This window comes from Peromyscus leucopus, chromosome 7 (assembly GCF_004664715.2).
Source record: "Peromyscus leucopus breed LL Stock chromosome 7, UCI_PerLeu_2.1, whole genome shotgun sequence".
Taxonomy (NCBI): domain Eukaryota; kingdom Metazoa; phylum Chordata; class Mammalia; order Rodentia; family Cricetidae; genus Peromyscus; species Peromyscus leucopus.
Window position 1 is genome coordinate 107,551,954 of NC_051069.1, and position 20,812 is coordinate 107,572,765.

At 50.2% G+C, this 20,812-nt stretch overlaps 1 protein-coding gene and 1 long non-coding RNA gene across 4 annotated transcripts in view; both read left to right on the forward strand.

The window, feature by feature from the left end:
- Positions 1-411: 411 nt before the first annotated feature.
- LOC119088376 lies at positions 412-2,687 on the forward strand. Its single transcript, XR_005092050.1, has 2 exons — positions 412-1,421; positions 2,434-2,687. It is a non-coding gene; the product is annotated as an uncharacterized LOC119088376 (long non-coding RNA).
- A 5,437-nt stretch (positions 2,688-8,124) lies between these two features.
- Dlec1 (DLEC1 cilia and flagella associated protein) overlaps positions 8,125-20,812 on the forward strand; it is a 50,554-nt gene continuing 37,866 nt past the window's right edge. For 2 of the 3 annotated variants that reach the window (XM_037208026.1, XM_028856414.2), the window contains exons 1-7: positions 8,125-8,561; positions 11,905-12,055; positions 15,223-15,333; positions 16,675-16,862; positions 16,992-17,209; positions 18,329-18,407; positions 20,203-20,290. In XM_037208026.1, the coding sequence (XP_037063921.1) occupies positions 8,151-8,561; positions 11,905-12,055; positions 15,223-15,333; positions 16,675-16,862; positions 16,992-17,209; positions 18,329-18,407; positions 20,203-20,290 (1,246 nt within the window). In that variant the 5' untranslated portion in view covers positions 8,125-8,150. Of the gene's footprint in view, positions 8,562-11,904; positions 12,056-15,222; positions 15,334-16,674; positions 16,863-16,991; positions 17,210-18,328; positions 18,408-20,202; positions 20,291-20,812 lie in introns of those variants that run through there. The other variant, XM_037208028.1, reaches the window with a different exon arrangement.

Sequence of the window (20,812 nt, forward strand, 5' to 3'; positions counted from 1 at the left end):
GGTCGTCTTCTGAGAAATGGGTTCAGGCACGGGCCCACATTGCGAGGTTTAGGGAGAGTAATAGCTACATTTTTGTCAGGAGAGGGTCCCCTCCCTTTCTCTGGGAGACTTCTCACTTCCGGGAGGGTTGTGGGGAGGGTGTTAAGGTAGGGGTAATAGCAAGCAGGTGCAGGTCTTTCAGCGGGGGAGAGGAGAGATAGGAGGCCTGCCATGAGGCTGCCTGAGGAAGAGTGCCCTAGCGAACTCCACCCCTGATGCTGAAGACAATTCAAGTCTGGCTCACCTCAGCTCCTTCTCTTCTGGCACTACCAGGCCAGAACAGCTGGAGGGCAGTTTCCCGATTCTGAGTGCTGAAGTTGGACTTTAGAGAGCCACCTCTTGTATCTCCACCCCACAGTGTCTGGCGCTCTTTGCGCTCGCCTCGTCCTGATGCCCTAGGAAGGCCCCCCCTTTCCACAAGTTGGGGCTGTACTACACGAGAGATGATCAAGGCTCCACTGTAGACAGAGCCTGGGAGAGAGAAAGATGAGAAATTCCCTTCTCTCCCGAGTCCTACTCTCCAGGTCCTTCCTGAGCCTTGGAGCCTCCCACCTAGATCTCCGATCCTGCCAGGTCCTCTCATCAGTGAGTCAGGACTCCACAAGCCAGCTCCTCTCCCCAACCTGAGACCAAGAAGTCCCGACACCAGCAGTTGGCATGGCTTCATCTCCAGCATCATTTCTACTTCTTGTCATCCCTGTCTCTGAGTCCTGGGCTCCAAGCCAGGGCGTTATCCAGCACCAGGGCCCTCCCTCTACCACAAATGGCCACGGTGGGGTTTACAGAAGGTTTACCCTTTGCATACTCCAAACTCACTTGAAACAGGCCTTTTTCTGGCTTCCATTGCACACATAGGCGCTAACGTCCCCTCCCTGGCCTGGGGTTGCCAAACAGAAGGGGCATGCTGACTCAGAGCTGGCCAAGCAGCCAGGTTCTGCCAGAAATGAGGTATGCCACGCCCTGCTCCAAGTGGTGACCTGTAGCACGGCATTCTCCTTTTTCTTCTTCCTCTCTCACAGGGTGAGAGGCCCTTTGCTCTGCGCAACTAGTTATAAGTATTGTTTGTCGGGTGACTGTCTATCTGGTGGTGGAGGGGGCGGGAGGCTGGGACAGGTAAGGCACAGCGAATACAAAGTGACTGGACTATGTCTCTCTACCCTCAACTTCTAGGGGCAGCCGTGGGAACCTCGTCCTGCCCAGATGCCTCATTACCCTACTCAGAACCTTCACAAAACCTCCTGAAACCCTGATGACTCATAGGACTCAGTGGCAGGCTTACTCTGGAGCACAAAGCGTCTGAGATCTGTCCTGTTTAGGCAGAGTTCCAGGCATGGTCCCTCCCCCAACCCCTGGCTGTCCCAGGGTCAAGTGTCTGTGCAAAGGTGGGTGTGGGGGAGGGGCTTCTGAGGTGACTGTGGGCAGGTGAAGGAGGTCCAGCATTAGAGCAGATGCTGCCAAGGGTCACTGCTGGCTCCCACACCAGGCCTTGTTCCAGAGGTGGTATGGGTAGTGTGTGCACTATCAACACAAGAATGCTAAATTTCAGGATGGTCAGGCTCTGGAGCTGGCCTTGCTCAGTCCCTCCCCCATGAAACTCAAACCAAGAGGCCAATGAGGTTCATTCAGTCCCCTCCCAAGGTTAGAACCCAAGTCCCCAGTTTCAGGGTGAAGGGCTCTTTAAACCTTGGCTCTGCAGTTTCCTGATGTGAGAATCTGAGCAAATCGCTTTGCCTCTCTACAGCTGGGAGCAGCCATGGGCTCTGGGATGAACAGAAGTAACAGCTGTCCAGCATGTGGCACCAATACTTGCCTACCAAGGCATCTGAGCTAGAAGTCATTTGCCCACAGCCATTCTCTATATGGCTTCCCTAACATATGCTGGTAGCCACAGAGGCTCTTGGTCAAAGGGCATGCCCCTGATGTTTGTGAAAACAGTGAACTTTCACCTGGGTTCCATGCAGAAGGTCCTGAACCAGATCCAGTTGCATCGACAGGAAATGGGAAGGTCGCCTGTCCAAGAGGCAGTGATAGCAAGGAAGGGTCTTCAGACCACACTGGGCTGATGTCAGTCATGGGATGCAGGGATCCAGATGCCAGTGTGAGCTACAAGGTTGCAGCCCTCCTGGTAATCACAGGACAGCACAGGGTTCTTGAGAGTTTCTTTCTTTTTTTCTTTTTTCTTTTTTTTTTTTTTTTTTTTTTTTTTTTTTTTTTTTTTTTTACAAGACAGGGTTTCTCTGTGTAGCCCTGGTTGTCCTGGAACTCGCTTTTTAGACCAGGTGGCCCAGAACTCACAGAGATCTGCTTGCCTCTGCCTCCCGAGGGCTGGTATTAAAGGGGTGTGCCACCATGCCTGGCAATTGAGAGTTCCTTTTCTGTGATTATGTTTATTAGCATCCATGGGGAATGAACTGAGTTGACTTTAATGTGGACACTCACTGCTCACCTCCACCTACTCCAGCCCTATCTGGAGTGAATAGAAGATTGTTTGTGTCGCCCCAGAAAAAGTGACAGGACAGAGGGACACGGTCCACCTGAGCTGGAGAGAGGAGTGTCCAATCTAAAGAAGGCACTGAGACCCCCTGTTTGAAAACTGTTCTACTTTGTTTTTTTCAATAAATATTTATTAAAGACCTATCATCTACTGAGCGCATAGAAACTTGGGAGTCATCAGTGTTCAAAATACATCACAAACCTCCTGCAGCCATAGAGCTTACATTCTAATGGAAAGAAAAGAGCCACTGTAACAAACTCAAGACGCGAACCCTGAAGAGTATGAGGTGATGAGGAGGTGAACTGGGGAGAGGCAGGGTTGGTAGGGCTGGCTGGTACAGAGAAGGTGGCTCTTAGCAGACTCCAGGAAGTGGGAGTGTGGGGTGCGCAGGGATGCCTGCGGCCACTGGCTCCAGCAGAGGGGCCAGGCTCTAGGATGGGCAAGTGGTATGGTGGAGAAACGCATGACAGTGTGGCTGGAGGTAAGAGCGTATATGATGGAGGAGTAAATGGAGAGGTGACAGGGTCTGCAGCATTTTGGTCTTGCAAGCGCTTCCAGCTTCTCTGGAAGAAATCCCTCATTTGAGTCATACTCGAAAAGAATCCTTCTGATGTCTGGGAGAAGTCACCATGGATGAGCAGGAACTAAAACAGGGAGCCTGAGGGAAGAGAGTCCTGCCATCCGTTATTCATGTTATTCACGTGGGGGTGAAGTGCCTCAGCCCTTCCCCAGCAGGGGAAGGTGACAGAATTCCAGCAAGTCTTCAAAAGCAGAGCTCCGTGCTGGAGAGAAGGCTTGGTGATTGAAAGGTTGAAGCATGTGGTGCTCTTTTGGAAGACCTGGGTTCAGTTCCCAGAACCCACATCAGGCAGTTCACAATAGCCTATGACTCTAGGGTATCTGATGTCCTCTTCTGGCCTCGGCAGGGGCCTGCATAAACACAGTTCATGCAAATGCTCACACACATATGCATAAATAAAAATAGGTTTTTGTTTTTTTTTAAGTAGAGCCAACAGGATTGGGGGAGGGAGCTGTAAGGAATTGGGGAGACTCGGGGCTTTGTGCAGGGGTCTGGAAGACAAAGTGGTCTTTAGAACTTGGTTTTGGATACCTTGGAGGCTTTCAGACCTGCAAGAGAGGATGTCCAGTACAAGGCAGTTCAGGGGGGAGATGTGGGGCTAGCAGTGAAATTCAAGATATGATTCAAAGCACATTTGAAATGGCCAGTGGTCTGAGGAGACAGCTCAGCCGTTAAAGCACTTGGGCAAGCATAAGAACTCAAGTTAGAACCCCAAGGCCCATGTGAAAATGCCAGATGTGCTAGCACATGCTTGTAAGGCCAGTGCTGAGGAAGCAGGGCTCCCTGTCAAAGCAGCCTAGCCTGCTTAGAGAGTTCAGGCCAATGAGAGACCCTGTCTCAGAAACATGTGATCTGGGTACAGGTGGTGCGCACCTTTAATCCCAGCACTCAAGAGGCACGGGCAGGATGATTCCTGAGATTGAGGCCAGTATTTTCTACAAGACGAGTTTCAGATCTGCCAGGGCTGCATGGTAAGACACTGTCTGCAGCAAGCAAACACAGAAACAAGAAAACAAGATAAACGGCTCCCGAGGGATGTGGGTACGGTCAGCGTTGACCGCAAGTACCACTATTGAGGCTCGGTATGGCTCCTGAGGGATGCAGTGGGTATCGGTCCAGCTTTGACCTGCAAGTACCACCCCATTGAGACTTCGGTATGGCTCCTGAGGGATGCAGTGGGTACCGGTCCAGTGTTGACCTGCAAGTACCACCCCTATTGAGACTTCGGTATGGCTCCTGAGGGATGTAGTGGGTACCGGTCCAGCTTTGACCTGCAAGTACCACCCCATTGAGACTTCGGTAACTGTCACGCCTACAAGGTGGAGCTGAGAGAGGACCCTGAAGACCCTGGATGGGCTGGCTCTCTTGGTTCCTGGATCCTGGATGCTGGAGGTAGACGAAACAGTGTTCTCCAGAGAACACCTCTGAACTGCGCTTCACCTTTCCCAGACCCTGTAACTTATCCCTTTACTTGTAAGTTACCCCACAAAATAAACCTCCCTTTTAACTATGTGGAGTTGCCTTAATATTTAAACCAATATCTGGTGCCCAACGTGGGGCACGAACCCACGACCCTTGGATTAAGAGTCCCATGCTCTACCGACTGAGCTAGCTGAAGTTTACCTCTGACCTCTACATGAACCCATGTACCTGCGCGCGCGCACGCGCACACACACACACACACACACACACACACACACACACAAAACAAAAAAATATCCAGAAGCACTCACATTCTACTGTGATACAATCATACTTTTGGCGGAGGAATTCTAGCATGTGATCACACATAACTATTACTATAGTGTACGAAGTTTGTACACACATGAGCAAAGCTCCTCATGATGACAATGTTTACAGTGAAACCAAAACCAAACAAGCAAGCAAACAGACAAACAAGCAAAACAGTCCCTGTAGCTTGCTGCAGAGTAATGAAGAAAGCGTCCTAACACATAGCGTGGTGTTTTGTTTTTTAAACAACGAAACTTACTGTACAGATATCAGTGTTTCCAGTATAAGCAGGAAAAAATAGCTATAACCAAAATGGTAGTACTCTAATCAGTTTGGGGAAAAGAGCTGAGGATACTTTTATTAAATCTGTTAGTTTATCTTCAGTCCTGGGGATTGAACCTGGGGCCCTGTGAGTGCTAGGTCAGCACTCTCCCACTCAACTGCACCCCCGCCATCTTTCACTTGTTATTTTGAGACAGGATCTTGCTAAGTTGCCCAGGTTGACTTGAGCTCTCTCTGTAGCGTAAGCAGACATTGAATTTGCAATCCTCCTGCCTCAGTTTCCTAAGTAGCTGGGATGACAGGCCTATGCCACTAGGCCAAGCATTTGTGTGTGTGTGTACTGTTTGAGGTTTTGTTTTTGTGAATCATAATAATAGAAGTGTTTGACATATGAAAGTAAAAAAAATAAGTAAAAGAAGGTGTGTGAAACCAAGAGATAGATAACGACAAACAGCCGGCTGCAGGAGGGACTGAAGTGAAGAGAGGCTCACCGGGAATTTCCTCTGTGCCCAGGGAGTCCCCTTGGGGAGGTGACTGGACTTATTCAGAAACTGAACAGAAAATGAATGCTATGTGCGGCAGGATCAGGAGTGGGTGGAGTTCAGTCAGGCTCACCGAAGAGGGGATGACGAGGAAGGAGGAAAGCAAGGGAAGCCGGAAGGACAGACAAGGGTGGGGGGTGTGGTAGAGCCACGCACATGAGGACTGGAGTGGTCTTTGCCACCAGAGGGACTGGACATTGTGAGAGACATCACCTAGGACAGGGAAGCTGAGCAGACAGTAAGACGGAGCATGCTAAGAACTCCCTGTGACTTTCTCTAAGGACATCTGGACAGAGTGGAGAAAGATCATGGCAAGAATCAGTGGTCCTGCCTTCCTGTCTGTCAGGGAAGGACACCCGGGAGCTTCCACAGTGGGCGGCTGCCAATGACAGGGCCGCCCATTCTGGGAGACCCTCCCTTTACAACAGGGCCACACACCCTCCGCTACCGCTCTGCTCCTCTCTTGCCTGCACCATCGGGACCCTGGATGTGTGTAGAAAACTGGACAGATGGTCTATTTGTTCATGTTCCTTCTGCTCACAGGCCACCCCTCCTGCACATACCAGACAACACTAGAGTAGGCAGTTAAAGAGGCCTGCTGCGGTCCTGGAGATAGACTTGGCTATTTGAGCAAATACTGCAGGGTCCCAGGTGTCTGGAGGGTAGGCATGAACATCTCGCCTGGCTGGGTGAGCTCTTTGCCTGCAGGGACAAGTGTAGAAGGGAGGCAGCCAGAGCTGGTCCTTTCCAGTGCACACTTTAACACACGCACTCGGCTTTTCCTACCCTGTGGTGGTATTGTGTTCCCAAAATATTGTGTACTCTAATAAATTTATCTGGGGTCAGAGAACAGACAGCCACTAAATACAAAGGCTAGAAAATGGTGGCACTCACACCTTTAATCCTAGCATTCCAGAGATAGAAATCCCTCTGGATCTCTGTGAGTTCAAGGCCACATTGGAAATAGCCAAGCATGGTGACTCACGCCTTTAATCCCAGAAAGCAAGCTTTAATCCTAGGATGATGTAGAAAGCAGAAAGATATATAAGGCGTGAGAACCAGAAACTAGAGGCATTTGGCTGGTTAAGCATTGGGCTGGTTAAGCTTTCAGGCTTTGGAGCAACACAGTTCAGCTGAGACCCATTCCGGATGAGGACTCAGAGGCCTCCAGTCTGAGGAGACAAGACCAGCTGAGGATCCGGCGAGGTGAGATAGCTGTGGCTTGTTCTGTCTCTCTGATCTACCAGCATTGACCCCAATAACTGGCCTCGGGTTTGATTTTATTAATAAGAACTTTTAAGATTCATGCTACACTACCCTCATCTGTTCTTTAAGGGACCTTTCTACCCAAAGGACAGAAGAGGGACAGACAAAGAGCAGCAGAAACGGCTCCGGTTTGTGGGTGAACATCCTGGGACTCAATTCAGGAAGTGGGTTTGGGGCTGTAAGGCAAGCACACTTAAACCTGAATAGAAAGTGATTCTTTTGGCACCTGTGTTAAGCAATGTATCTGGAGGCACAGAATTGACAGTGTAGCAACATGCATACATGTACACAAAACACCCATACACAAATACACCTTAATCTTTGTTTGTTTGTTTGTTTGTTTGTTTTGAGACAGGGTCTCACTATGCAATCCTCCTGACATGGAACTTGCTATGTAAAGCAAGTTGGCCTCAAAGTCACAGAGATCCGTCTGCCTCTGCACCCTGAGCGCTGGGATTAGAGGTGTGCACCATCATGCCCAGCTAGACCTCATGACTTGTATTGTTTGGGGTTCTCTAAAGGAACAGCATTAGTAGAATAAGTACAGATTACAAAGGAAGTTATTAGACTGTCTCACACAACAGTGGCCATCTGTACCTGGTAGCTGGCTGGTCCTTTAGACCTCAACAGCCCTAGCCTGGCAGTGAAGACAGAGGATTCCTGGAAAGCCACAGCTCAGGTTTCTTAGTGACCTCCAAGGTGGCTTGAGCTTCAGAGTGAGACCCTGACAAGGCTTTGCAGTTGGACTGTCCGTTAAACTTCATAATAAGCTCACCTGTAAGAAAGGTGGTGCTGGGGCTGAAGAAGTGGCCCAGCCTTTAAGAGCACATGAACCCATGTCAAGAGTATCACAATTGCCTATCACTCCAGCTCCCGGTGATCTGACGCCCTCTTCTGGCCTCCATGGGTAACGGCACTCGTGTGCACATACACACAGAGAGACACACAAAATAAAAACACATCTTTACCAAGAAAAAAGCAAAAGTGATGCTAGTTGGCACAGCAGCGCACACCTGTATCCAGCACTCGGGAGGCTGAGGAGGAGGCGGGAGGATGGTGAGTTTGAGGCCCACCTAGACCACCTAGCTAGACGTTAGAAATGTAAGCCTTTCCGATGACGACAGGGATGACGCTCTACTAAAGAAAAAAAAAACTAGACGGAAGGGGCGGAGCCGGAAGCAGAAGTGGGAGCGGAGTCTGCAGCGTCTTCGTTGCCATGGAGTCCGGGAGCAGGGACGAAGCGCAATCCTCAGTTTCCCAGGCCAATATGTCCCTAGAGACCGAGGGGACGTCCACGTCGCCCCGGGAAAACTCCAGGGTCAACAGTTGGCGCATCATGAAGTCTTCCTTGCGGTCCTCGCTCGGCTTCAGCGATGGTTGCCAGTACGGCTTCCCCACGAGGTCCCTCCGTGCTGGATTCCAAGCGCTCCCGCCGCTCCCGGAGCCACAGTTGCTGCGTCCGCGCCCCGCCTCGCTGCGCACGCAGGACATCTCACATCTGCTTGCCCGCGTCTTCCGAAACTTGTACACCGCCCAGGTGATCGGAGAGGACTTGAGTGACAGCTTGATCAAGGCCCGCGGCAGTGAGGATTCGCGCCACGAGGAGTTCTTGGACCAGCTGCAGCAGGTATATAGCGGGTGTGGACTCTCCCGGGATGTGCTCAGGATGCAGCCTCACCGAAGTGAAGGACACTATCCAAACTTTACATGTACGCATGTAAATGACATCTCCAGCACCTATCTCTGCACGCATACACGTTCTATGTTGCAAATACAAATGAAACGACTGGAGCGGACTGCTCAATGGTTTGTTCCTTGTGGGTGATGAAACCCAGTCAACCCTCCTCCCTGGGGGTGACTCTATGCGCTAACCACAATCATGGCTGAGGCATTCTTGCCCACGTTTTCAGATCTCTGGGTCGGCAACGTGGTTTCCTCTTCTGCACTGGGCAGCCAAACGGCTGGCCTGGGTCCTCCCTGACGAGCCTGCCTTTGCCGGTTCCCTGTTGAGGACTCCCTTCCCAACTCTCCCTACATCAGCCTCTGGGTCCTTTCTTTTTCTTCTCCACTCCTGTCCTTCACTTGTCCCTTACACGACGTGCCCCTAGCTCCATTCATTTCCTGTCTAACACATTTATTAACTACCTGCTGTGTGCGGTACTCATTCCTAGGCAGTGAGGATTCGGTAGCCCTGAATTCATCATGAGTGGCATACCTCTCAGTGGTAGGGTGCTTGCCTGGCAAGGGCAAAGCCTCAACCCCCAGCAATGTGAACAAACAACAGACAAAACTTAAAAAGAAAATATAGCGGCTGATAAGATGGCTCGGCAGTAGGAGTATTTGCTGTTAAGCTGTGACCCCCAGTATTACGCCCCTCTCCCCCAGTGGCAGGATATTGACACTCTGTCTTGGGCAGGTAATCATAGCAGAGTGAGATAGGACTGCAGTGCCAGGTCGGCCCACCTCCCTCCACCCTTCCTCTGTTGTTGGTGAGCTTCCCTGAGCCTTGGAGGGAGGGAGGGAGGAACACAGAGCTCCCACTGATGATTCAGCAGGCCCTTAGTCTCAGTCCTGAGATTTTTGTTTGCTTTGTTTTTGTTTGTTTGTTTGTTTTTTGAGACAGGGTTTCTCTGTGTAGCTTTGCGCCTTTCCTGGAACTCACTTTGGAGACCAGGCTGGCCTCGAACTCACAGAGATCCTCCTGGCTCTGCCTCCCGAGTGCTGGGATTAAAGGCGTGCGCCACCACTGCCCGGCAGTCCTAAGATTGTTAGGAGCTCTGCAGTTACTACCGTGAAAAGGAGCGTCTCTGCCCACAGAGACGAACACTAATCTGATTGTTGGAAGCACTGGCTCTCTTGATCTGAGGTCTCCACACAGTCTTGTTGGTCTTCCCCAGTTCTAGCTACAGAAATACTGTACTGAATACATCCTCCGGCTTGAACCTGCCTCCACCACATACGGCCTGTGTGATGTTATGCATTTTTTTTTTACTTCTGTGTGCCATGGTGCTTTTCATCGGCAAGAGGAGAGGAGGGCAGTGGGGCACACCTCTAATCCCAGCACTTGGGAGGCAGAGCAAGTGGACCTCTGAGAGTTCAAAGTCAGCCTGGCTACAGAGTGAGTTCCAGTGCCTATCTAGGGCTACACAGTAAAGACAAACAAACAAAAGCAAAAAAAAACAACTTTAAAAAATGATGATGACAACAATAATAATAACAAAATCTACTCTGTCGGTTGTTCTGAGGATTCAAGTGAGTCAGTCCTAGAGAATCATTAACAGATGCCTTCGGGTAGGATCCTGACTCTTACATCCAAGAATTAGGGCGAGGGCCTTCTGGGCCGTCTGAGTAATGGGACACCAGACTTAAGCACAGTACTTTATGTTCAAGTCTGCCCTAGCTTCTGCTTTCTCAGAGGCTTCCTAACCACAGGAAGACTGAGCCACCACCTCCTGGCCTCCATTGTATATCCCATTCATCTACGTTCAAGAAATGGCTAGAGCTGGGGAGGTGAATCTGAGGGTCGAGACCTTTGCTGCCTCCCCTGACGACCTGAGTTTCCTTCCCAGGATCCACCTGGACAAGGGGAGAGCTGGCTTCCCTAAGCTGTCCTCCAGCATCTGTCATAAGCTCCCAACAGCACATGTGCACCCCCAACAGACAGACAGATAAGAGTGACTCCATAGGTGTGTGTGAGTTCCAGAGAAGCTCTGAGGCATGCTCTCCCCACACGCTACTGTCGTACTGTCCCTGCCCCGTGAATACTTTGCTTCCAGTCTCAAGAATACGGGTAAGAGGCTTGGCTGATTGGCTTGTCGATCTAACTAGTCTGGAAGCTGAAGCGTATGCTGGGACAACCAGGATGGACTCTCAATGAAGATGCTGTGGCAGAGCTTGGGGTTTGCTAGGGTTTTAAAATAAAACAGGGTTAAGTCACAGAAGGTGAACCAGTAACTTGGAAAATTCAGTAGGTTGAGAAGGTTCAGTGGGTGAGAGAGCTTACAGCACAAATTCAGGTCCCAGCACCCACATAAAACACTGGGCGTGGCCATGCCTGCCTGTAACTCCAACACTGTCTAGGGCCAACGTAGGGGGATCTCTGGGAATGGCCATCAAGCCTGCTTCCAAGTTCAGAGAGAGAACCTGTCTCAGGAGAATATGGTGGAGATGATAAAACAGAACACCCAATGTCTCCCTTTGGCCTCTGCATATGCATGCACACACATGTAAACACAGATAGCATTTTAAAATGTTTTGTTTTTTATGTATGTGTATGTGCATAGATGTGTGTCTGTGTGTTTTAACATGTGTGGGGAAGGGGCAGAAGAGCGTGATGGATTCCCTTGGAACTGGAGTGACAGGTGGTTGAGCTGACTGGTGTGGGCACTGGGAATTGAACTCAGGTCTTCTGGAAGGTCAGCTGCTAACAGCAGAGCCCTCTCTGCAGCCTCTCGCCCCCATCCAAAGAACGCAGCAACTTTTTCTGAGTAGCATATCACCTGACCATGTTCCTCTTAGGATCCAAATAGCCATGGCTTTATGTATGTTAGATGTGGATGCTACAAAAAAGATGCCACCTCAGGTGAGTCCTTTCCAATGGCTTAAATAGACCAAAGAGGCCAACAGCTGGAGGCTGTCCCCGACCAGGTGTGATGGAGCTAGCCAGCAGGGCCTCTCCTGAATGGAGATTTGGGTAGCCTCACTTTGCTGTACCAAAATGGGTTTGCATTTCACAGTATGGGTGTGAAACCAGGACACAGAGCCAAGCTTGACTCTTACTGACCGTCCTATGAAACTGCCGTTCCCTTCCGTTGACCTCGGATTTTATATCCGTGGGTTGGACCGGAGGGTTTCGACAGCTGTGTAGCTGTCCTGTGCTTGGCTGAAAGTCCTGATGTGGAAGGTCCTAGGGTAGTGCCAAGACGTGGGCTTTGATCAGATTTCTGTGCGTTTGAATGCCCACTTGCCAGGTTCGAGCCATCTATAAACAGCGTCTGGATGAAGTTACCAAGTTGGAGAAACATATCGTCCAGGCCCGTGCACGAGATCTTGCAGAAACAGAGCATGCCACCAAAGAGGCCAGACTAGATGTCCTGGAGACGCCTGTCAAGCTGCCCCCAGGTAGGTGTGAAGTGTGCCCATCTGCCAGCCTCTGCTGACCCAGCTGTTGGTGCTGAACCACATCCGCTCCACTGGCCACTCCTCTCTGAACATTGGGAGAAAGTTGCAGACATGACAGTCAATCAGTACAAACCACTCTGGTGTGTTTGGTCTCTCCAAAAGAGTGGCGCTCCACTTGGCCAGCATTTAACCCTCCGAGCCAGGGATTGGCATGGGTGTGACACTGGTTCATGACCCACAGGGCCCACTTAGATTCCACTGGTGACCCCACCATGGCCTCCTCCCCTCTGACCTTCATGCCAAGCTCTCCAGGTAGGCTGGGCTGGCTAGCTAGTGAGCCCCAGGAATTTGCCTGTCTCCACCTCCCAAGTGCTGAGATTACAGTTGTGTACCACCACAGGAGCCCAGTCGGGATCATCTGCTCTGGTTTCTTATCCTTCGGCTGGTAATGTGTTTTCCTTCATTTCAAAAGCGGTAAAGGAAAAAAAAAAAAAGAAAGGAAAAAGAAAAGAAAAACCCTAGACCATCGTTACAGACATCCGTCTGGTCCCTGCATCTCAGGGTAGGGCAGTCACCCCAGGAGGTCTTTCCCCATTTAGTTCTTGGTGACGGAGAAATCCTCCTCCTGCTTTTGTTACTTCTGGCACGAAGCAGCCTTTAACTGTATTGAGTTATCGAGCTGAGGAACCTTTCCCTTCTCCAGATAGATTGAGAAAGGTCAGGACTCTACAGGACAGCTTATGTGCTCATTCTTGTCCTCACTGGCCACTGGTCCACACTAGCTTTTGGAGATTGGAACAACCAGCCACTTGCAGAGCTGTGCTCAGTAGCCATAGGGTCAGTGAAGGAAGTCCAGACTTCCCAGAAAGAAGGCCATCATCAGGGCCAGTGAGAAAGTTTTTTTTACAGGTCCAGGTCTGATATGGAAAGAGACTCTTCAAAGATCTGATAGAGAAACTGCCTTGGTGAGGGCGCGCGCATATGGGTATATGCACATGAGTGCAGGTGCCCTCAGAGGCCAGCAGAGAGGCCAGCAGCTGGAGTTTCAGGTGGTTTGTGAGCCAACATGTGCAACCCTCTGCAGGAGCAGCAAGTTCCCTTAGCCACGCCCTGGCGCCAGCCCTGGCTCTCCGCTTTGGAGTTGCCTTCAGATGACTTATTGAGAAACTTCTGCTTCCCCCGGCCTCTTCTGCCTCAGCCTGTAATACCCAGGTCTCAGCCCTTTCCATCTGCTGTGCTGGGAGTGGCTTCTGCTTCAGGCTCTGATGGTTTACTGCAGGCCAAACCTCGGGATCTTTGCCAGCACCTATGAGGGCAGAAGCAGGAATTCCTTCATCACTGGGTGCTAGGGATTGGCCCCCAAGGCCTTATGTGTGCTAGGCAATTACTCTACCAACTGATCTGCATCCCCAACCCCTAAAGGAACTTCTAACACAGCAGAAGAGGCTCCACCCCTACCTAGCACTATAGACTTGTTTAAACACAGACTAGCAGTACATTCCATGGTAAAAACACCAACGGTAAATTCCCCCTTAAGACATGGACTTTGTGTGATGGCGACATCAGTGTAGGCAAGTGGGCTGTTCTGTGGAGGATGCCAGTATTGGGGAACACTTCACATGCACAGGAGCAAAGGGACATGGAAACTGTCCGCCTTCTCAGTTTGGGTGCCAATTTCTACAAATTCTACAAATCTGACAAGATGACTCAGTGGGTAAAGGCCCTGCTGCCAAGCCTCACAACTCGAGTTCGGTCCTCGGGGCCTGTGTAACAAAGGAGATCACCTGACTCCTGCCACTTGTCCTCTGACCTCCACACATGCACAGTGGCACCTCCATGCACCCCTCCAGCACACAATAACAAACAAATGTAATCCAAATACAGCGCAAGTCCATTTTAACAAAGCCCTTCTCGAATCTCCCAGAGTGAGGTCACATCTCTCTCACATACTTACCATCCATTTCTAGTTAATGCTTCTAGACACTAGTATCATAATTTATATATGTGTGTGTGTTCACTATGTGTGTGTTTCCTATTATTTCTTGGCTCATCAGCCACAAACACTAACTTCCACTCCCTTAATGACTTTCTCTGATTGGTCACTCGGTCAGTTAGCTGACGCTATATTTATTGCTTGCTGTAGATTGGGCTCAGCTGTTCTCCACGTAGCTTTTATGCTGGTGTCTGAGATGAAGGGACAAAGAAACCCTTCTCTTTGGTGGCCAGAGCTCACTGTGCAAGCACATCTCAAACCCTTACCACCACAGAGCCAAAGGTGAAGAAGAGCATTCTGTTGAGGCAAGAAGCATAGGGAAGGCCTAGCAACGTGGAACTCTTGCTCACTGCTTAAGCCATAAGCACACACTGCTTTCCTAACAATGAACAACCTGAGACCCCCACCTTCTTCAAGCTGCATGTACATCCCACTTCAGACAATGCAATAAATTGTCCCCACAGCAATAATTCCCTGTTGCCATGTATGTCTTGGAACATGTCCAAGAACTTAGAGGCTAATGGACTGTCTTATGCATATGCATAATTGGGCATACGTATGCTTAAAATCAGATACATCGTGAGAAAGGACATGCACAATAAAGAAAAGCTTGCTTAATCCAAGTCTATCAACAAAACCAGACCCACTCACAGAACACCCCCGAGCCACCAACTCTTCCTCTTGGACTTCATAAAAAGAAGCCCCTTGGACACTCTAGCTCAAGTCGCCTTCATAGTGTGTGTCCTATATTGTCTCTTTAAATAAAACTTCCTGATGCTTTGCTCTTCATGTGTGCTTTTCCACGAACCCGGAAACACCTGGCCGAGACTGTGGCCATTGGTCCCACTGTCTCCAGTGACATTGCAAAGAGCAGACCTACACAGAAGGGTGAAGGACTGGGGCTGACGTTGCATCCACCATACTTTGTCTTCTGCCATCACAGACTCCGTGTGTAATAGTACTTGACCTCAGTAACCCCATGCACAGCTTTGCCTAGTTGTTAACCTCAACTGAGTGGCTGAGAAAACTTTGATCATTAGTTTCTTAAATCTCAACTTCATCACAGCTCTGAGAATTTGCTTGGGAAGTGGAGGCGCGGAGCATAGAGGTTTGGGTTCAGCTGCTTCTCCCTGGGTCTGACCTAAATGCCTTTGTCCTGTTCCCTTCTCTGCAGTGAAGACAGTCTTCAGGTGGTGTATAGACAACCAGTTGCTGCAAAAACATCGCTTAATCTGTGTAGAGGATTACTACAATGATCCCGTGCCATTTTGCTCAGCGCCCAAAGGTATCTGTCTTCAAGCACCATGGTAGGGTACAGGGGCATCCTGCAGTAGCTGCAGGGCACCCCTCAGTAGCAGACCCACCTCGGCCATCCTTGCTTTTCCCTCGTGGCTGGCTTGCCCTCCTTTTCTTTAGTTGTTTAGTGGATTGGACTGGTTTCATGTGGGTTGCCCTTTCTTTGCTAGCTTGATGCTTTCAAGGCAGAAGTCACATCTCCCCCACATGGGATTGGATGCTGTTGGTGGCTGCCCAGCACCTAGAAATCCAAAAATGTTCAGATGTAGTTGATTGAACCAGCAAAGGGAGGGGCTGAAGACTTGGAGAAGCAATTGATTGGATTCCTTATGCAGGCAGAGCGGACCAAGGTTGTCCCCACTCAGGAAAAAAACAGCTTTTTCAAATATTGAGAATAGAAAGGATGGGCTAGGGGATGGACAACAGGGGAGGGGAAGACAAAGGGGTGTGTGTGTGTGTGTGTGTGTGTGTGTGTGTGTGTGTAGTGAGGGACTGATACTGGGCCAGTTTCCTCTAATCAGGAAGGCAAGACCTGAGAGTGAACAGGTGGGAATGTGTGCAGACTTACACAAGGACGTAGATTTTGTAAGAGTCGCTGTGTAGGTGGAGAGATGTCGCTGTGGAGTCCTTTGTGAGCAGCATCAGCATTGTTTAACTTTAAGACAAGCTCTCAGCAGCCCCAGGGACTGGAACCCTGCAGTGATCTTTTTGGAGCTTTGTAGCTGTCCCTGTTTGGGGTGGGAAGATTCAGATCCTGGGATCTGAGTGAGGGTGGCGATGAGAAGGAGAGAACCACACAGAGAAAGGCAGAGTCAGCTGCTGAGAGGCTGCACCGCTTTAGTGCGTTATGGCCGGATGCTCACTACTGACGGGTAAATAAAGATGGCACTCACTCCTTGAAGGCTTCCTGGGCATTGTATGAAATGGGGGTGGGCTGGTGTTTCGTTGTATCCTTACTAGTGACAGAAGTCGCCATCCAGCCTTGGGAGCATGGTCTTAGAGACACAGAAAACTAACACAAGTGTTGATCCCTCACATGAGGATTTTTAAAGAATTGCTCACACTTGGGATATGTGTTTAGCAATGGTCCACTTGTTTTTGCTGATTAACCATTCTGGAAAATGGAAACATTTTAACCTCTAGCCCTGTCTCAAATATGTGGAGTAAGTCCCAGGAATAACTCATACACTGAATAGCAATATTTGGTGCTGTGAATGTGAAAGCTTTGAAGAAAACATGACCTGACTGAGGCTCTGATTTTATTTGATCACCTTAAAAGCATCCACTTCTTTGCTGTGTATAGCTAACGTGTGTTTCCTCGGTGCCATAGGCACCTCCGCCCCTGGGGCTCTAAAACTGACTCTTAGTTGTGAGAGGCGCTTCATGCTAAAGGCAAAGCAGAACAGGCTGGCTGAAGAGTCCTGCAGGAAGCCTGTCAATTTTGATGAGTTTGAGTACACCACAGACAGCTGGACCTCGACTTATAAGGCCAGACAAAGGGCCAAAGTCACTGTCAAGGTTAGATCTGAATTTCGTTGGGACAGTGGGTGCAGGGAGGTAGGCAGAGGGAACTCCAGATGAACACGGAGTCTGTGCTGGCTAGCTGTCCCTTCCCTATTATTAACTGCGCTTTCATGTGCTTCAAAGGAGGCGAGCACACCAAAGAATAAGAAGTGGATGAAACACTTACGGGTGCCACAGAGGGGCCTGGAGAGGCTTCTGCTTGCCAGGATGGAGAACCGGAATCATTTCCTGAAAAACCCGCGATTTTTCCCGCCTAACACACCACACGGAGGCAAGTCTCTAATTGTCTCTTCAAGGAAGCCAGCGAGAAGAGGATCCCTGAGTGCAGAGCCGGAATGGAGGTGTGTTCTCCCCTGAGAATCCCAGGAAATCTGACCCTTTAAAGTGAGAAGGGACGGTTCTGGATCAGTCTAAGGAGGTCTCTAGACTTTGGCAAGCCAAGGTAGTGTCTCAGAGGAAAGCATGCCTTCAGGGTGACCCACAGGTATGGCCTTTGACCCTCAGAGGTCTGGGGTTGTGGCTTTCTCACCTATGAAGAGTCAGAAATAGTGCTGGAGAGATGGCTCAGAGGTTAAGAGCACTGGCTGCTCTTCTAGAGGTCCTGAGTTCAATTCCCAGCAACCACGTGGTGGCTCACAGTCATCTATAAGAAGATCTGGTGCCCTCTTCTGGCGGACAGGCATACATGCAGGCAGAGTACTGTATATATAATGAATAAATCTAAAAAAAAAAAAAAAAAGTAAATGGGCTTCTTAGGGCTTCTGAATGAGCTGGGACTGGGGAGTCCATAGTCATGTGACCTTTCCACAGTGTATTGGTTGCTTTTTTCATGGCCATGACAAAATACCTAAAGGTAAGGTAAGATTGATTTTGGCTCTGGGTTCAGAGGGTTCAGTCCATCATGGCCAGGAGGATGTGGTGGACCGGAACAGTTCACTTTGTGGTCACTAGACATGGGGGAAGGGTTGTTCAGCTGGCTTCCTGCTCTCCCCCTTTCATTGAGTTTTAGGGCCCCGGCCTGTGGTTGACACTGCCCCCGTTCACCACGATCCTCTTCCTCCTCAGTTAACCCTCTCAGGTGGTTGTGAGCTGCCTGTGGGTACGATGTGGGTACAGGAAACCAAGCTTGCAGCCACTACGAGAGCAGTAGGTGCTCTTAGCTGCTGAGCCATCTCTTCAGCCCCAAAATATTTTATAACCTGCTTAGTAAACACCAACCGGAAAACCGAGGAACAGCCTATTGTGAATGCCTTTGATGGTATGGATGAGTTTATTTCTTTACCTTTGGTTTTTTGAGAGAGGGAGTGGAGTAATGGAGGCTGGCCTTGAACTTCTGGTGGTCCTGCCTCTCCCTCTCGAGAGCTGGGACTGTGGGAGTGTGCCATCACATGGATCAGTCACCGCTTTCCTGGGTCAGACAGGTGACACTCACCGCCTTTCTTCCCTCTTCCTCCCCACAGCTGTGCAGATACCCCTGTATTTCTGGCTAAGCCGTCAGTTGGATTTTTCACAGATTATGAGATTGGACCAGTTTATGAGGTAGAAATCTTGCTTTACGTTATGGGGTTTCTGAACCACACACAAAAGTAGGGAAAAGACTGATGCACATCCATGTGGCTGTCGCCCAGCCTCAGCAGCCGGTCGGTGTCTTTCCCCTCCACCACGTCTCCTCTGGAGTGTGTGGAAGGAGGTGTACACAGCATGTCGTTAAGTGTCTCTAACACAGGACTTTAAAAAAAAGAACCATAAAGTGGGTGAGGCGGTGAACTCCTGTCATCCCCCTGCTTGGGAGGGGGAAGGAGAGGGGAGGGGAAGGTGGAGCGGGGAGTCCCATGCTACTCTCAGCTACGTAGGATATCAGATGCCAGACTAGGGTACATGAGATCTTGTCTTAAAGAACAAAACAGGGCCTGAGAGGTGGTCAGCAGTCAAGAGCGCTTACTGCTCTTTCAGAGGACCTAAGATCGAATCCCAGACTCCACTTCAGGTGGCCCACAACTGCCTGTAACGATCCCAGTGTCCCTGACCTCCACAGATGCCCACACTCACATGTGCACACCTGCACATGGACACATGCACACATACACATAATTAAAAGAATAAGTCCTAAGAACAGTAGACGCATTTATATGTATATATGAATGAAAATAACATGTCTACAGTTGCGAGCATTTATAAACGAGGAAAGAGGGAAGGCCAGATTGAATTTGACGCTGCTGGAGTGTAGTGGAGGTACAGACATGGATTTCTGATTTGTGGGGAATGACTCGGGGGTAAAGCGCTCACTGTGCAAACATGATCCTCAGCACCCAGGGTGAACAGCGAGGCATGGTGCTGCAGTCTGCCCGTCTGCTGTCACCCGGCCTCTCCTGTCCTGTGTAGTTCCGGACCCCCTGCCCTAGACGATGGTGCCACCCAACAGGCCAGGTCCTCCTTCATCAATCCACAATAAAGACAGCCCACAGGCCTGCCGGATCTAAATAATCCCTCACCGAGACCCTTCCCAGGGGACCCCAGCTTGTGCCAGGCTGCCATTTGAGACGGCCACCACAGCAGCGTACGTGTAAATATTGTGTTGTTCCATATAAAGGGACTTAACCACAGATCGGGGTCCCTGCTGGGTGCCTCAGCCAATCACAAGCCCCTTGAGCACTGACCGTCAGGACAGCTGCAGCTATCACTTTACATGTCTAGAAAAAGTGCTTCATCAACTCCAGTTTTCCTTTCACTTTGTATTTTACCCGGGGAAGGATGACTTTAAAAACCTTCCTCAGGCAGGGTCTTACTCGGTAACCCATCCATGCCAGTCTCCAACTCACTACATAGCCCAGGCTAGCCTGAAACTCGTGGCAATCCTTCGGCCTTGGCCTCTCAAGTGCTGGGAATACAAGTGTGTGCCACTGTGCCTGGCTCTGTATTTTAATTTTACCATGGAAATGTCCCCAAATGGAAGTAAGTAGATAAGCAAAACGAACCCTCATGTACCTGTCACCCCACTTCAGTAATTACCAACATATGGCCAAGCTGATTTCTCTCAGAACCCTCTTCCTTCCCACACCATTGGAATCTGGGGAGGTGAGAGGGCTCAGTGGATAAAGGTGTTCGCCGCCAAGCCTCACAGCCTGAGTTCCGTCAGAGAAGCCACGTGGGAGAAGGAGAGAACTGACTCTTACAAGTTGTGCTATGACTGCCAAACAAGCATGTGAGTGCACATGCACACGACATGCACACGCACACACGCACGCACACAGAAGTCAGTCAGTCAGTCAGCCCTGACCTCACACCGCAGCACCGTCAAGTGACTGAAAGGATCCCCACCTTTGCCTTTGCACAGATGGTAATCGCTCTCCAGAACACCACTGCCACCAGCCGGTACCTGCGGGTCCTCCCCCCGTCCTCTCCGTACTTTGCTCTGGGGCTTGGTAAGTTCAGTACAGCAGCATTCTAGACTGCCTCAAAATGATGCGCAGGACTGGCCACTGGTCTCTGACTGGCCAGGACTGGCCAGCTGGCTCTCAGGCCCTGTCCACGCCTCCTTGCGCAGTCCCTGGGGTCCCTCAGGCTCAGGGTCCCAGAGTCTTGTCTGTCTGTCTGTCCACTCTGCTCAGTGCACTGGGTCTGCAAACTCTCCACCCTTCACGCTGTACCTACCCTTGATCAGGTACTCTGCATTGCTTACATCACCATGGCAACCCTCCAACCAGCCTCTGGTCTTGGTCAGGTGTGGTGGCTCCCACTTGTAATCCCAGCACTTGGAAGGCCTAGGGAAGAGGATGGACACAAATCTGAGGCCAGACCAGGTGAAGAGTGAGAAAATATCTCACCCAAGAGAAAACACAGCAAAATCCTCTTGCCACTCAAGCACACAAATCTCAAAGGGCTCTCTGCTGCCCACGAGAAAATCCCTATGCCATAGAGGCAGATGGCCTCCACCCATGCATTTC